The following is a 17,556-nucleotide window of genomic DNA, read 5'->3' as shown; positions in this document are numbered from 1 at the left end:
TGGCATAAGGGTATCACCTGATGCTAACCCTCTGACGACCCCAGAAAGAAAACAAAGGTGTTACTTACCATCACGGCTGAATGTTCCAGCTCTGCACTGTGCCTTGTGTGATGTGACATAACAGGTCTCGTACAAGGCAGGTTCAGGTGCAAGGGAGGCGGCTGGAAAAATGATGTAATGTTACACTTACAATATTTAAAAAGTTCACTGAGAAACATATACGGGGAACAAAGGCAACGCTGATGCGTATGACTTGCTACTGCAGAGCCAAGGATAGAAAAATGCACCGTGTACGAACGAGTAGGACTCCTCCTTGACAACACTGGTACAAACTGGCAAGTATTGGTCGAGCTTGAGGATTTAAAGGCACATCCACATCTGCACACCACATCCGCAAGCACTTGCAATTCTCAATTCTGAAAAGTTTCACCCTATTTGCTACACCGCAAGAAGCTGAACGCAACAATGCCACTAATACTGCACTCCAACAATAGTTTACAAGGGACTACAATTAATCACGGTCATCCTCAATGGCCTCACTTCATTTATATGGACAACAAAGCCCCTGTGGGCAGAAAAGATCACTTTTTAGAATCTGATGTCTAAAAGCACTTTTATCGCCAATTTCAAGTTCATCCCATCCTCTTCCGCATTTACAGAATGAACTGTGATGGTGCAAGGCTTACACCACAAGTTTATGCAAATTATAGTGATACTGTCACCATAATAGAATACACCAGATGGATATTTTGCTATAACTTAAAGAAAATGTGACATTTAATATTTATGCAAAGTAAAAGTAGTGCAACATTCGAACCAAGTTATCCAGGGTTGTTTTGGTAGTGTAATGGCTACGTGGCATACAAACTCCATACAGAACCGCGCCACATCACAGGAAATATACACTGCTCCTCCAGCGTGTAGCTAAACACCATGCAACGAGTGATGGGACAGATTATATGAAGTGTACATTAATTAAAAGGTTATATGGAGGCAGCATGAATAAGAGAGAAGACCCAAGTAGCTGATTTGTAACCGAGATTGTACGGTCGCTAAACAACTCCGAGGTGAGCAGTTTCGTGAGCAGGCGAGTGAGCAGCCCCTCTCTCGCCTTCACTGCCCTCCCCACGGGCACTCTCCCCTCATCATCACATACTCCTCTAGAAAACACGCAGACACTAAATCAATGCCAAGCATCAATAACAAAAACAATCAAATTTTGCTGATCAGGGCTCAGCTTTTTTCAGCTTTGCTGTTGTCGCTGCATGCACAACAACAGCATACGCTGCACAAGACACACCGTACGAGATAAGATCAGTCGACTGTGCACAACAGCAAGAGAGACGATGAGGAAGAGAGGGTATGTGACCACATGGCAAAGGAGTGCTAGATGAATGATCATGATTGATGCCGCCACGTATATAGAACAACTGCCAATTTTTTACCCTGATGACATCATATGCATGACCCTGCTGGCACCGCAATACATGAGGGACCAGAAAAGCCTTTTTTTTAATCACCAGAGGTGGTTTCAGGGTCCTGTAAGAGGAATTGACACTGCACATAGGTAATACATACAGCCAATAACCAGTTTTTTACTGACCACCGAATACCGACCAAGGAATAGGTGTCAAGGGAAGGAGAGCACAGGCAAGGGTGGCATTGGGTTATACGGTGCAACAAGATGAAATTTTCAGGCACGGGATGAAGTCCACTGACACAAAATACGGCTGATGGTGATCAAATGTCTTGCTGCTGCTTTGCTTGGAACAAACTTGTCTAGTATGCAATCAAAACTTTAGTGGACTACTGTCAAAGGTGAGCAGCCCTCAAGTCGTTAAAACATAATCTGTACCTTCAGTTTCGTACTCCAAGTCAATTCCCGGTCCCATGTAGGGTTGGTCCAAGTTTGAAACCTTATTGCCTTTTAATTCTGTAAGGAAAGAAAAGAAAGCACTGACGGCATTACAGGGATGCTACTGAGAAAAATAATTTTAGCTATGTTAGTGATTTAAAACTTCCACAATACCAAAAAAGCCACTTTTACAGCTAGAAAATACTTGGTACGCCAGAAAAGAAGCAATAACGAGACAGATGGCGATGATGCCTTGAAATTCCTGCACCAGACCACCGTGACGTCATGGATTTCGATGCCATCTGCTCAAGCCTAGTTAATCTCTTTATCATTAAAAATGAACTAATTCGTATTATGAAACAGCCAAGGGCTGAAGTTAGGAAGTTACAAGAACTTTTACTAAATCATAATGGCCAAAATGCAAAAAAATTTGTTGCAATCCTTGATGTCACGCTGACGTACTGGCCCTGGAGTTTTTGGATATTGCAATTACCTGATGCAGAAACTTCTCAACGGTGTCATCACCTATTTTTCGTAGTTGCTATTGCAGAAGCATAATTTGAATAAAGCTTGACCTAATATTCCAAAGTGTCTTTTTAAGATATCAAAGCGCTATGTAAAGATAGGCTCACCAAATCGAAGAATTATTTAGCTTCATTTCTCAGTCCCCTGGTGCACGCTCTTCTTTCAGCAACATAGCATGCACAGCAGGGAAGAGCATAATTTATCTTTTTATACTTCCAATGCTTAGCGGCAGCTCTCACAATTACAATCGTGTGAGAAAGTGCAAATGAAGACAGTAATAATGAGGAATCAGTAAGGAAACTAATACTGGAGGGTTGAGATTTACACTCTCCGGTTGTGGAAGGTGTGCACGCACCTTGTTCAGCTCGCAAGCCAGCGCTGACTATGTTCAGCAATCTGTCGGACGGGGGGCACGCTGGGTGCGCCTTTACCATGTTGGACAGGCTGACTGCAAGCGTCTGATGGCCATCGTAGAACAATTGGCTGCCGAAAAAAAATGAATACACATTGCAGCAGACTTGTTAGCTGCGAGCTAGCAATCGCAGTTTTACAATGTTTTCACAAGAAAGACACGGGTACATACTCGGCCTTTGCAATGGCTCATTTTCCTTTGCCAAGTGACAACGTTTGCAGACGACGTTTCGCCATGCATTGCAGCAGAGATGATACGCGAACACCGAATCTATGTTGGATGCGGTTTGGACGAGGTCAGCAACGTCCTTTAGCTTCGGCACTGCACACCAGTTGCTAAACGCACCTTTTTTAGGATACACGCGTATACTCCGAACGCGCACATAACATTGTCGCACGTTTTAAAAGCGCGGATGTGTCAGGTAAGTTAATCGAAACTCGTGTGTGTGATTGGTTGCGTCCATGTTGGTTACGTTTCAGCCAACTGCACACTCCCCATTTGTGCACAGAACTGCTGCACGCATAACACTGCGCAGCATTCAATGCAAAAGCAATATTCAGCTGGGACCGAGTGTTCGACACATGTTCCGGTAGCTAAGTAATGACATCTCTCCCAGTGTAAGCGACGTTCTGGACAACACAAGTCAACACGAATGAATAACGTTAACGAGCAGAAGAAACACGCTGAATGTCGGGTTTGTAAGTATTCTCTAGGTAAATGAGGTGCTCACCTAATAATGAGTCTGTAGAGCGCCTCCCGGTCCTTGATGCTGGCTGTATTGTTCAGCATCTCGAGCCTGTAAAACTTGAACTGATGAAACCAATAACCCGATGGCAAGGAAACGTTTGTCGGAACGTGAAATTCAAGGAAACTAGGGAAGCTACGGCACTCGAACCACTTGGACCGCAAAAACAGCCACGCAACGCCGGCGTCTCAGCTACACCACATTCAAAACACGCAGCCCGTGCAGGCCGGGCAAAAAATTGTCCGTCAGCTACTGATTGCTTTTTTCGCCGCATTGGCGCTGGCTGACAATCACGTCTAAATATTAGATTATCCATCATAATAAAAAAAAGCAATTAGCAACATTTTTATCCTTCAACTTAATTGAAATTGAATATTTTCTGTTGTGATTAAGCGGCAGCTCGAAACCACGGGCAACCAGAGACGTGTGCCGACGCTGGACGCGTTCCTGGTACCACAGTTCCTGGTCAGCGCCTGCCGTGGTTGTCTAGCTGCCATTTCAGTTGCCCTTCAGCTGCCATTGAAAGCGGGCAAGAACGGCCTAAAAGATATACTGCAGTTTATAAATGGCGGACATGACAGGGAGCAACCCGGACTCATCGAGGGAACGGTCACGTCAGGGCAAGTGGCGAATTCTCTCAAGATGGTCGGCGTCGAGATCGGCGTCGCAATCAACAACCCTCAGCTCGGACATATTGAAAATAAGCGACCGAGAAGACGACGAATCGCGTGGCCCAGCAGTGCCTCGACCACGAAGCCCGCGACGCGAAAGTGCGAAAAGAAAACTGCAAACTAGGCCCTCATCAGGAACGCTGGCTCGGGACTCATCTGGTGACAAGCCTGCAGAGCCATCTCCGGTGCCTTCACAGGCTGATAGTACAGGACCATCCGGACGCCAGTCGTCATTCTGGCGCACGTCTTATCAACCTGACGAGGGCAGTTCGGTACATCGCGGTCCCGCCGGCAGTCCAGGAGCATCAGGACGCCAGTCGTTCTGGAGTCGTGGTGAGGACAGTTCGGGACTTCACAGGGCACCGCCGGCCTTCTCACCGCGACTCAGAGTCAGCGGCGCGAGACAGCCAGATGCCAGTTTGCAGCATCCTGCCGGAAGTCAGCCGACACGGAGCGCCGCAAGCACGCCTCGCCGTGGGGAACCTGCTTCAGAACCACGCGCTAAACGTGCTACGAGGTCAACGAGCGGCAAGAACGATGCGTCCAGGGCAAAACCCGTCGCCGAAGTCGACAGGGCAACGCAGGGGCGCACGTCGTCGTCCATTTCGCGGCCGTCCAAGCAACGAAAGCAGGGAACCGCAGCGAAAAGGCCAGTAGGATACAAAGTGCTCAAGGAAATATTGCGGTTACGTGCGAGTACGCGAAAGCTAATCCCGCGCCAGCCATTCGAGAGAGTGGTGCGCGAGATCGTTCGGCGCCACACGACAGATGGTCACGATTTGCGGATAGCAAGAGCAGCCTTTGAAGCACTGCAGGAGGCCAGTGAAGCAACCGTTGTGGCAGTTCTCGAAGGTGCAGGCGTGAATGCTCACAGAGCTGGCCGCGCTACCACCACGACGCGGGACATGGCAACAGTGCTGGCCGACATAAGAAATTATGGAATGCTTCACTCTTCTCTTTGTGCATAAAGCATCTTAAATTTTATTTATTTTACTTATTTTAATGTCTATAGTGATGCAAAATGCATTATGACAGTGTGTACTATAATGATAATAAATAAAAAAAGTTTATTTGGTGTGCATAGCCTTTTGGATGTGGTATTTGGACTGACACCATTCGGAGTTAGAATGGTCCCGCACGGCTCCTCTGTGTTGGCTTCACCACAACTCCTAGCATTTTTGGTGCATCGCAGCTTGACCATGCCACACACGGCCTGTATTCTGAAATGGTCACTTTGGGCCATACTGCTGCCTTCGCCACGCCTTCACTGTCGGCACGTGCTGATTGGCTGCTTTAGGAGAGATATAGATTCTTGGTTTGGGAAGGAAAAAAATGGGGTAGAGTGCAGCGCAGTAACTGTCTCTCATATGAGGACACCTCAACCGCGCTGCACAAGAGGGAGAGGGAATTGAAAGAAGGGTGAAAAAGACGCGGCGGCGGCGGCCAAAACGGCGTGCGCGGGCAAGTTGGTGGCCTTCGCTTATGTGGCGCGGCAATGCGCCTAGTCGGGATGAAGCAGCGCTTCTTGCGCGGCGAGAGCCGCGTCACACATTTGACGAACGTTGCCGTCGATGGCTGAGCACTGGACGAGCAGGGCACGGAGTGCAGCAGCGAGAGCGGCTAGTGCTAGTGCGTCTCTGGAGTCGCTGTTCGCAGCGGTTGGAGGGCCGCGTGGCGGCCCAGCTGCGGCTGTCTGGGTGCTGCAGCCGCGCAGGGCGTCACTGTAATGGCGTTTTTCACTGGTCGATCTGGAGCGGCCGCCGAAATCCTCGAGCGAGCGCTCGCGTTTCGCGAATCCGAATCGGCCAGCAAAGCGCAAAAATGCTCTGTGGGGGATCACACAGGAAGTCTGCGTGCAAGTCGGACAAACCGGTTCCGGAAACCATGCCCGACTTCTGCTCTCTACGTTTCCACGGCAACCAAACTCACCGTCCCCCATGCGTAATTTGACCACGGCAATCGCAGAGTCCGTAATTTCCATGTCGCGCCCGCAAGGATTATGCATGGACAACGTGCACAGAAGGCTCCGTACAGCACCTGCGTCACCTAGTAATCGCTGTCGTCCGAGCTCTCATCGCTAAACGCGAGCTCTGCAGCAGCAACGAACGCAGCCATTTTGCGAAGCAACACAATGTTGTGCGTACCAACCGGTACCGATTCCGCTTGAAGACGGAAGTGACGCGAGCTATTTCCGCCCGAATCCGCGCTTCGGCGGCGGAGCAAGTGAGAGCGATCCGGCGCGGAGCGAGTTGATCCGAAACGACCAGTGGAACGCGCGAACCCGCTCCAGATCGACCAGTGAAATTCGGATTAGTTGCCGCGGAGCAAGAACTCCTGCTCCGAATCGACCAGTGAAAAAAAAAATTACCGACGATTACGTTACTTCCTAATGCGAAACTTGAGCGCAGCAAATAAGCTGTTTCACCTTTTCGATAGATTGAGGCAAAGAAATCGAGCAACACATGTATGCGCTATCACAGAATTTTTTTTTTATTTTCACACGTATTCCTTTAACAAAGACTCCACTAACAGTTCTTGACAGTCATGAAGGAAGCTTTGTGGTCGGAGAAATAGACTGATATATGTTCGACTTGGTACACCAATGCTTGATTCTCAAAGACGTTCACAAAGACGTTCACAACTGGGCCCTTAATGCCATATTTGCCTCCGCCGTGCATCAGTCGTCGCACTTGCATGAATGGGATTCGCGGAGATACGAGTTTTACACTCACCGCATTAAGTTGTGGAAGGTGCGCTGGCCTCGAGGGATATTTGTAACCGTTTGTTGTCGAAATAACAACCAAAACAAGCGCGAACGAGACCGACCCAACAGAACCAAACAGGCGCGGGCGAGAGCTGTGGCGCGAGCAGACGATAGTACGAAACGAGCGGATCGGCTGAGACCAGACACGAGTGCGCATCGAGCCGTAAGGAGGGTCCGCATGACACCAGCATCGCGCGCGCACGTCACTGAAGGGGCCGCTCTCATTGGTCTCCGCCATTCGCGGCTCGAGTCCTTCGTCTCCCACTCCAGCGAAGGGGGGCGGAGCTGGTTACGAGGCCGACGACGACGACGACGCGAAACCCAGGAACGGACGCCAAAGAGCTTCGCTCTAAAACGCCATAAGATCGGCCCTGCGGGGAGCGAGCAGACGTGGACGGAGCGGCTGTACGCGGCTCGGTTGGTGCGGCGCCGGCTAGCTCAAGCGCTTTTTTGCGCGAAAGGGGCCGCTGAGACACTGACAGCAACACGGCCGCCTTTCTCTCGCGCTGCCACTCGGGGCAGCTCGGTTCGGTCGATGGGTGACGGCCGCCGCAATTAATGCAGCGGGGCTTCCCTGTGGAGCAGCCTTCTGTGGCATGCGACTCACCACAGCGGAGGCAGCGGGCGTCACGGAAGCAGGTGGCGCCGGCGTGGCCGAGGACGCCGCAGCAGTCGCATTGAAGTGGTCGGGGCAGACGAGCACGCACGGCGCGCAGCTGTTCGAAGAGCCGCACGTTTGTCGGCACGACGCTCCCGACGAAGGTGACGGTGACGCTCGCGTCACTTCGTGTACATGACAGCACCGCGACGGGGGCCTCAAGGTTTTCTCGAATCGTGCGGGCGTCCAAAGAAGTGTCGACCCCATGGATGTCACCCACACGCCTTGGGGCGCACCGCCACGCCGCCGAGGTCGCACACTTCGAGGAGGGGCGCCAAGTCGGCACCGCGCGTCACGTCAGCAGCCACCACATTCCGGTGGTAGTTCACGCGAACGCGTCTCACGCCTGGCACAGAGGAGAGCTGGGCAGCGATACCGTCCCGTGAGAGTGCGAGGAAAGTCGCTTTGCGCCCGATGAGACGGTAGAGGACCGTGACGGCGGTATCGCGAGCGACGCCGTCGTCAACGGGTGGAGTGTGCGGCTCGAAGTCGACGAGCCGTCGGTAACGGCGTCTCCTTCTTGCGGCTTGTTTTGGCTGCACCGCTGCCGGCTGGCAGGCTTGGACGTCCTCGGCGGCCGCGAGCAGCAGCGGAGAGTTTCTCTGTGTGAGCTCCCCTGTTCCCTCAGCAGCTGGGGCAGGGGTGGGCGCTCTCGGCCGGCTCTCGTTGTGCGTGGGGCCGTCAGCTGGTTTGTCGTCGTCGACGGGAGCAGCCACCGCCGCCGAGCGTGAGCCCTTCTCCGCCGTAGGGGGAGTGGGCTCGGTGTTGGTGAGCGGGGGCGACGAGCAGGCCGCCGGCGACGACAGTGATGGGGAGACAGACCCGCCGGACAGGACTTGCCTCGGGCGAGGTGGTCGCGTCCGTGCGGGAGTACGCAGTGTCGGCACCGATCATGCTTGCGGTTGGCAAGAATAAGGTGCCGGCACTCCCGTCGGTGTCGCCGGTCGACGGGCAGCTGGCACCGTCGTCGGTGGAGGCAGCCGAAGTGGGGGCCTCTGCGGTGGTGTCCGTTGAAGCGGACGGTGCGGCGTGGTGGCCGCTGGGAGCAGTCTTCGGAGCATCAAAGGGAGTATCCGGAAAGGAGTATCCAGGGCAAAATGGGGCGCGCGCGGATGGCGTCGCACTCGCTTGCGTAGGCGCGGCATGACGGCGTGGAGCTCGTCGAGTCAGCCGACAGTGCACGTAGCGAACGTGCCTGCAGCCCGCGCTTCCATCGCAAGGCAGGAGGCGATCTGCCGGTGCGTGGTTGCCGTCCACGTGGTTGGTGCTGCAGGGCTCGTTGGTACTCCGAGTCGTCGTTGGAGTCAGCAACTGACTTCTTCGGCCTCTTCCGATGCTGTTTCTTCGGAGGGTCACCCATGAGATGGGGTCTCCGTGCGGTAGCGTGGCTCAGGATATCGTGCCAGCTACTTTGCAAGCGCGGTCGAAGGCGGTGACGTGGGCGCGCGAGAGGTGGCAGGCGAGCCGTAGTCGTCGGAGCGAGGGGCGATGCGCAGTGGCGTAGCAACAGGGAGGGCCGGGGGGCCGTGGGCCCCGGGTGCAAAGGGCCAGCGGGGGCGGGGGGGGGGGGGGGGTCATATACGTCATACGTCTGAAGACACCCCTCTTTCCGCCGGCTACACCCGAGGGGGGGGGGGGGGGCTGACAGAAGACCTATGGGGCCCGGGTGCCAGACGACCTAGTTACGCCACTGGCGATGCGACCGCTCGCTTCGAGTGTCCGGGAACGTCTCCCTGCTTTAGGAAAGTCGAATGAGCTGATTGGCTGGTTGAGCACTAAGTTATCCAATTTTGCTCAACCAGCCAATCAGCGTGCACCTGACGACAGTATACCTTGGGGATAGTGCATATATAGTAGTCGAAGTGGATCGCTTCAGAATACGTCTTCAGAATACCACCGTACACTGCAGCGATATCTCACTGTCACGACTTAACAGGGAGTTGCTAGTGGCACTGTGATAACGCCTCCAAATAAGCCTACTGAAAGTGTGTTAGACTGCAGCTTCAACACTTGACTGCAGGACATGTAAAATAGTCATGAATTTTCTCAGATTTTAACCCCATTATAAGATTAATCATGTTCCAAGTTCATTTCACCTAAAGCAAAGCAGCTACATTGTCAGGCACTCACAAGCAATAGGTTCTTTTTTTTTTTCAATACGAAAATATATGAACACTCGGTCTCCATAATGCCCTTTGGCTTGAGTCTGTGTTTCCTTGACAGCGTGGGCAAATAATTGCTTTATCGTGGTAACCAATAAACGTAATGCATGATACAAAGGTTATAGAAAAAATAAAATAAACTGAAGCTTCTGTTATCAAACAATTGCTAGCAGCAGCTTAACCAAGAGATGGCAGGTTGGGGTTAATGGGTTTGGTTCACGCTTTCGAAATTGAAACTTAGCATACTGAAAATGAGAGGACCATCCTGTAAACAATGTAACCTTAGCAGTGTCTCTTGGGCTTGCTAAGCAGCATTGCGGAGGAGCATATCTAGCTGACCGGCATAATACGAATGCGACACTTAAAGAAAATAGAAAAAGCAACGTCGTTCTGTAATTTATAGAACTATACGGATCTGATTTGCAAACATGGGAAAACATGTTAACACCTTTTTGACAGAGCAAGGTTACCTTAAAAATTTGAGGGCGCAACTATTTTATCAGTAGAAAAAGAGCTAACTAGGATGTCGAGTTGCCGATAAAGCAAAACGATAATCAACAGAGGAAATGTAGAATTCGTGCTTTGTAGGCAGCAATTATGATATGTTTTCACATTTCTGATGATGAAAACTTTGCAAGTGAAGGAATGCATGGGGCTTCTGAGATACGAGATAGTATTTCCATTTGTGGGGGGAGGTGATTGTGTTCTCCTTTGCAACTGTACTCCCATATAATGCATGAGCAAGAACTGAAATGAACTCTATCTTCATCTTTTTTTTTTTAAGTTCACTTCAATTTTCTTACGTTTTGCTTGGGTTCAGTAAGTTTTCTTTGGTAGTGGTGTACTCCATATAAGTAGCTGCTATCTCAGCAAGAAACTTTAGCTCCGAGCCAACTCTTAATTTCCCAATTCAAGTATACTTGAAAAATGCAAGAATGCTCTTACATGAGATACTTGCTGGACTGACTTCAATAAAGTCTGTGGCACTTAAGAGCCAGAGCTAAATTCTAGTAACTGTAGCAAGCAGAATTGTCATTTAAAACATCATACTATATACAAAAAATGTTGATAATTCATAAGTTTAAAAAAAAGCTAAGCACAGAAATTTACAAATATGCAACTGAGCGACAAAAACAGATATGATACTTATGCAAACTGCATCTCTTGTAGCATCTAAAGTGGACAAATTTGATGAATGGGTCTATGTGAAATTGTTGCAACGCTTACAAGTGTTTTGTAAAGTCCTACTCACAAATTAGTCGCATGTCCGAGAGCGGTGTCTAACACATCAATTTAGTTTGCCTCAGATGTCCTAATAGGTGCAATTCACATAACTGCATTATCATTATCCATTAACGAGTGACAGAGTTGAAAATTTAAAACTTCAGTTGTTCTTTTTTTTCATTTAAAACTTTCAACAAATACTAGCTTGAAAACATTGGCGCCCTAAATAACAAGAGATCAGCTTCATCACTAGACTGCAACCTTTTCTTGTAAATGTGACAAGTCCCATCGAAGTCATGTACGGGTGCTAAGAAAAACTATTTCTCTGTTCTTATGCATTTGTATAGGAGCTCCTGAGCTAAAGCTTCCTCTTAAGATGAAGGGTGTGCGTAGATGCATCCTAAAATCTGGTACTGGTAATAAACTTTCCATTGCAAACCAAATGCAAGATACTGAACAATTAAGATAACGTATAAGATATATGTGATACTGCCCAATCCCACGCAAACAAACCAGCAATTGTTGCACCTACCTCATGCGTCCTTATCCCATGATTGGCTCAACGTCAGGCCATGACTGGTACTCTTCCTTCACTATGCTTAGTTGTCCACGAATAATTTTGTTCTCAAATCTCCGTAACCCCTGAATCTAATAAAAAATTCCCATAAATTGTTGCTTGCAAAAATTCTTTCACTGCACAATGACAACACGAACTCAAAAAGAACAATGAACATGGCTGAAACTCGACGCCCTAGAATTCATTACGTGCCTTTGCGTACATGCTATAATAACAAAGCTACAAGAAAGTTTAGTGAACCATCCTTTGCATAAAATATTCAGAATGACTCATACATGATCCCATTTATACTCTGAAGAAAAAACAGACCAAATCGTGCTGTCTGCAAAAGCTTGCAAAAGTATCTCATTGCGTAGAGAGATCTGGCAACATGACACTTATCTAACAATTTAAGTAAGGAAAGCATCAAACTGAGATATTACGTCACTGAATATGTGACTGTCATTGCTACAATGTTTACAAAAAGTCAGTCAAGAACTTTTTTGAGGTCCTGAGGAGGTTTAAGCCGTTGGAGATCGCACACGGGGAGCTCCTTGGGCCGAAACCGTAGGCGACGCCCAAGTCGGGACGGGAACGTGATGACGCTCCGTCAGTTCTTGGGCCCTCTGGCATGCCTCTGGACGGCCTTGAGTTGGAGTTTGAGGTCCGGGCTTTTGAGGGCGTCTTCCCATTCGAGCTCACTGGAGAGAGGGCCCTCTGGTAACGCGGTACATTGCCAAAGCATGTACGAGAGTTAGCAGTAGAGTTCTGGGCAGTCTGGGCAATTTGCCGGGATTTCTGAGTTGTAGTGGCTTAGTAGGCCTCGTGACGGATACGAGTCCGTTTGCAGCATTCGAAACGCGGCCGCCTGCGCGCGCTCGAGTTTGGCGTATACGGGAGCGGGTATTTCATTCTGCCTTTTCGATAGTGTGAGGTGATTTCTTGGTAAGTGAGTAGCGGGTCTTTAAACTGAATGTCCAGCCCCTCGGAGGCCGTGGGACCGTCGCGGCGGGCAAGTTCTCGCGCACGAACGTGGGCCTTTTCATTGGGTTTTTGCGGGTGAATGTCTTTCCCCATGTGAGCGGGAAACCAGGAGAGGCATCGTTTGCACACTTTTGAGCTTGCTAGTAGTATATGCGCTACCTCTTTCGATACGTTGCCGCTTTCGTAAGCCCGAATTGCAGCACGCGAATCCGTGAGGACATGGGCAAATGTGGGGTCTGCTATAGCGATGGCTACGGCTATCTGTTCTGCTTTAGCGCTGGTGGTCGATTTAACCGATGCCGATGATCGTAACGTTCCGTTGCCGTCCACAACTGCTATCGCGAAACTTGATGTATTGCCGTACTGGGCCGCGTCCACAAATGCGGTGGCTTCACGGTCCGCGTCGGTGCGGTCGAGAATCGCGCGGGCGCGGGCCCGACGCCTACCCACGTTGTATAGTGGGTGGACGTTTCTGGGAAACGGTGAGACTCTGCAGTTGTCCCTAATTTCACTCGGTAGGGTAACAGCGTGCTCGAGATAGGGAGATGGGAAGACATTAGCTTCGCTTAGAATTAGTCTACCGGCTTTGGACGAGGATAGGCGGAGTATTTGCGCCATATTCTGAGCCTCGATCACTTCGTCGATGTTGTTGTGCATGCCTAGCTGATCAACCTTTGCTGTACTTGCCCTTTGCGGTATGACCAAGACCTGTTTGATGCTCTTGCGCATGAGTGTCTTTAGTATCGTCTTTTCTATTTTCTATATTCACAAAAAATGAAGTGTTTTTTTGTAGGTATGATACTGCCTTTTTTTTGTAAGAAAGAAAAGAAAGAAGTTCGACTACTTTAACACGAAATGACAACATGGTGTCGCTGATAGGGTTCCTCTGATGGGACTGGATTAAAGAAACTGCAAAATAAATATTACCTGCAAATTTTTTTCAATACTTCACTACACACAGAGAAAGGGGAAGAACAAAACATGTATGTGGAAAGAAAACAAGATGCCCACACAGCACCCCTCTTTTAATGGAAACCCATCTCAACGTACCTTGCACTTATACCCTTGCACTTCTACTCGTCAACAAAACTCTTCTAAGATGGTCGGAAAAGAACAAGAGGCTGAAGCAAAATAGAATTCCTTCAGGTAAAATTACCCAGATGCACAGTTCACAGCAAAGATGGTACATGGCATGTAGCAGGAATTCTTGCTTTCTTGGAGGAAGGCATTAATACTCCACAAAATAGTGCAACACATCACCCATGCGTGTGACACAAGGGAGCCACTGGAAGTGTACTAGATCTCCTGTTAAATTGCTTCTTCCAAGAATGTTTGATGCCACCTGCTGTGCGATGGCACAGTCCTCTCTGCTTTAGTTCTTCAGCTGAAAAGAATATAAATATGTGTTATTTGCTACAATGACAGAAAGCAATATTTGGTACGCGTCCTTGAAGACAGCTTGCACAGATAAATGCATATAATGCCTGAACAGCAAAACAGGGACGCTACAGGTCTATTCGAGTCAGCCAAGTTTCTCTGCACCTTCTGCGCGTATTCACGGTGCGCTGCACCTAGGCCTTCGATTCCCCGAGGTCCAGTGGTGCACCCTTGCACCCCCGTGCACGATTGAACGGGGTGCAAGGCAAGGTGTCGCCGCGGAGCAGTGCACCCTTGAACCTTGCAGCGAGTGGGTGCAGCCTGGCACAGCAGAACTACACCCCCTGCACCTTTTCATTTGTGGTGCCGTACACCTTTTATGCGTTGCATATTGCAATCACTCAGTTCAGCCCTTGGGCGCGGCCGGGCAGCCACCATTGAGGGTATGGGCCATTGTTCATTGCTGCGCGTCTCATATGTGGGTCTATTCTCTTTTAAGTTTGCTAGGTTTGTTATTAAGTTGCTTCTATTTTTATGCGTTGCATATTGCAATCACTCAGTTCAGCCCTTGGGCGCGGCCGGGCAGCCACCATTGACCTTTAGCGCAACCACGTGACGTGACGTCACGACAGCCGGAGGAAAAGCTGGGCCCCAACTCGCACAATATGCAACGCATTCTCGTCTTAACCAAGCTAAGCCTGGCCATTTTTTTCTGAATCGAACAAACCTATTGTTTACTCTGCTGAGTGCTGCAATGACCATAGGGCTAATGTGGGAAGTGCTAGTTGAGCACCCTTCCTGCTGTCTTTTCATTAGTGACAGGGAGTTTTGGATTTTGCAAACACAAACGGCTTTGGGTACCCAAAGGGACTTTTGTACAGCTTTGGGGTTATGTTGTGTACCTTTTTGTGTTCTTCTGTATATATGCCCGGTAGTTTGTGTAAGTTTGCGTCCCATAACTTTGGGTATGTACAATCTAAAACTCCCTGATATATAACTTATAAGCTTTCTTTAACCCTTTATTTAACATTATTGCCTACCGGCAACATACCAGAAATTTCTTTTTCTTGCCGAGTTTGAGCACAAAGTTTCTGGCCAGATGCCTTCGGCCAACACTGAACGAGAGGCAGCAAGCATCATTTGTTGGTTTAGAGGAGGAACACTAGATGAGGAAGAAGTTTGGCATGTGACCCACTGTCTCTTGAAAGCAAGGTCCACGGCCGCTCGATAAAAAAGCAACGTGCGGCCAGCTACGTCGCGCCGCGGACAATAGACGAGCGCACGCCAAGTTTCGCCCGAGACGCCAGCGCTCGTTTCTCCCCTGGCGGCACGGTTTCCAATCCCCCGGGGGTTTGCTTCCGCCGGTTCCCTTCGCTCGCGCTGAGCCAGAGGAGGCCAGGCTGAGCGCGCGCTGCACGCGAGAAGGGTTTCTCGCGCGCGCTGCACGCGAGAAGGTGTAGGTTTCCGTCGCCGCTTCCCTTCGCGGTCGCGCCCGCGTTCAGTTCGCGCGCAGTTTGCGACGGCGCCTCTTCGGATGACCGGAAATTATTATTGTGTTGTTAACTGTCACGACAGCAATGTAAACATGAAAAGGTTGATGCCACCAGTGAAATTATACCGATTCACAAGAAAATGGTACGAAAGAAGCAGACGACAGACATGGATTACTGCGGTGCGCCGAGCGAAGTAAACATCTGGCAAACGAAGCGAGATCGTTTATTGATCACTCCTGAGTGTATGACGGTTTCTATATGTAACCCACGTGAAATTAATAATTACTCGGTACATAATCCTTTTATTCATATAAAAACTTTAAGTTAAACGAGCGCTTGTCCTGTCTTCTTTCTCGTGTTTCGTTTGTGTGTGCGCGGTCTAAGAATGGAAACCACGTCTGTTGTATGCGCTAGCAGTGGCCGAAGTTCACGCGTGCCGAGAAATTGAATATGTGCATGATGCATTGAACATGACCGGAGTTCATTCCCGCTTCACCACCGCACCGATCGATCGGGTTACTGGACGATACACACCCGCGTCTTGGTCGCGCCGGCATTGCTGAAGCAGGAATGATTAATAATACTTTCAACTTCCGTCTCTTGAGTACTGTTAAAAAATGACCAAGCTGTCTACATTGCTGCCTCTATTCCATATTGTAGGGGACGTACTAGTTAAAGTTGTGTGCGCATGTCGTACTTGTGCTATGCAGCGATATATCTTGTTTATTTCCGCACAGTGTCGATAGAAGTCCGTTGTCGCCATCAGAGACAACACGGATTTGTAGCAAACATAATGTGAGAAACTGCAAAAATGACTTTAGCTCGTAGGTGCCGTATGTATGTGCCGCATCGTATGTGCTGACGATTTTTCCGGCGGCACATACGATGTCGTTTCCAATTACCTGCTCTGCGTCCCTTACATGGTTAAGCAGACGCTGCCGTTTCGCCGCATTGCAGCCATAAAAATAATCGTCAAGCGTACCGATCTTCTTAAAGGCAAATATAGCGTGTGCAGTTTGTTTCACACTAAGGGGAAAACTCGGAACGTATTGCGTCGCGATGCGGCAAGCAATGGAGTCGTGCGGCGGCAGCAGCTCGAGCAGGCGCACACGCTTGAGGGGCAGTGCCGTGATCTGCGTCGTCTGCTACGGCGGCGCGCGCTGGCCGCATTTTCGGGAAGCGTGGTACTGTCAGGGGCAATGCACCGATTTCATCGGTACTGCGGGAACTGAGCTGATATTCTTTACTAAACGTTGTGCGTCGCCACACTCTGATCCTTCATTGGCGATAATGGAGTTCCACAAACTTCTTTTGACAACATGGTTCATTTGTTCTTTCGAAAGGCCGGAGTACTGAGCGTGTGCACGTATATTTCTTCACTGTGTGTGCTACCGTAATGAGCAGCGACAAAACGCACCAAGATGTGCGCGCAACGTGCTCAGTCTTTGTTTGACTCGAAAGGAAAACAAAGCACTCAACAATGGGAGTCGAACACGGTGAAACAAACGGACACGATTAAATGAACGTTGTAGGTTCAGACAATGAGCTGGAAGTGATTTTTCTCGATAATCTTTCGCTACACCAGACAGACTCTGCCCGCCGGTGGGGAATTGGACACGTCACGCTCGGAACTTCAGTTAGTATCTCGTCATGTCCCCAGCGGCAGCGATGACAGCGCTCATCCTGGAAGGCAGTGAAGTGTAGAATGACTTGATCAGGGATGTGTTCATTCGCTGCACGTCTCAGTCACTGACGATGGTGGATCGAAGCCTATCCTCGGGCGACTGATAGAGGGGATGTTGCGCCAGCGATACTTTCAACGAGCCCCAGACATTTTAAATGATGTTGGCGCCCGGGGATTGAGGCGGCCGCTCCAAGAGAGTGACTGCGCGCTCTTCTAGCAGTTCTTGCACAGCACGAGCAGTGTGGATCGGCGTCCTATCGCGTTAGAATATATAGTCGCCTTCCAGAAACGGGCCGTCAAGAATGTATGGAATCAGTACGTCGTCTATGACTGCCATGCAGCGATGAACTTACATTCGAGGCGTATCAGTGGGCGTCGCGCAACGCTTAGCAAAGAATACCGGCTCCTTTCACGCAGTAACGATGTGATCAGCGCCCTGCACCTGA

General features: G+C 49.7%; 2 protein-coding genes across 3 annotated transcripts in view; one reads left to right on the top strand and one right to left on the bottom strand.

Moving 5' to 3' along the window:
- CstF50 (cleavage stimulation factor subunit 1 Cst50) overlaps nt 1-3,791 on the bottom strand; it is a 33,973-nt gene extending 30,182 nt beyond the window's left edge. The window contains exons 1-4 of one of the 2 annotated variants that reach the window (XM_070534215.1): nt 3,523-3,791; nt 2,736-2,863; nt 1,856-1,933; nt 69-161 (exon numbers count right to left, since the gene is read on the bottom strand). In XM_070534215.1, the coding sequence (XP_070390316.1) occupies nt 69-161; nt 1,856-1,933; nt 2,736-2,863; nt 3,523-3,581 (358 nt within the window). In that variant the 5' untranslated portion in view covers nt 3,582-3,791. The remainder of the gene's footprint in view (nt 1-68; nt 162-1,855; nt 1,934-2,735; nt 2,864-3,522) is intronic. The other variant, XM_070534216.1, reaches the window with a different exon arrangement.
- Nucleotides 3,792-3,949: 158 nt separating this feature from the next.
- Nucleotides 3,950-5,289, top strand: LOC139056196 (histone H3.v1-like). Its single transcript, XM_070534217.1, has one exon. The coding sequence runs from the start codon at nt 4,103-4,105 to the stop codon at nt 5,174-5,176; it is 1,074 nt and encodes a 357-aa protein (XP_070390318.1). The 5' UTR covers nt 3,950-4,102; the 3' UTR covers nt 5,177-5,289.
- Nucleotides 5,290-17,556: the final 12,267 nt, after the last annotated feature.

This window comes from Dermacentor albipictus, chromosome 2, assembly GCF_038994185.2.
Source record: "Dermacentor albipictus isolate Rhodes 1998 colony chromosome 2, USDA_Dalb.pri_finalv2, whole genome shotgun sequence".
Lineage (NCBI taxonomy): Eukaryota > Metazoa > Arthropoda > Arachnida > Ixodida > Ixodidae > Dermacentor > Dermacentor albipictus.
Note: the sequence above shows the minus strand (reverse complement) of the source record. Positions and strands in the feature narration are given on the sequence as shown.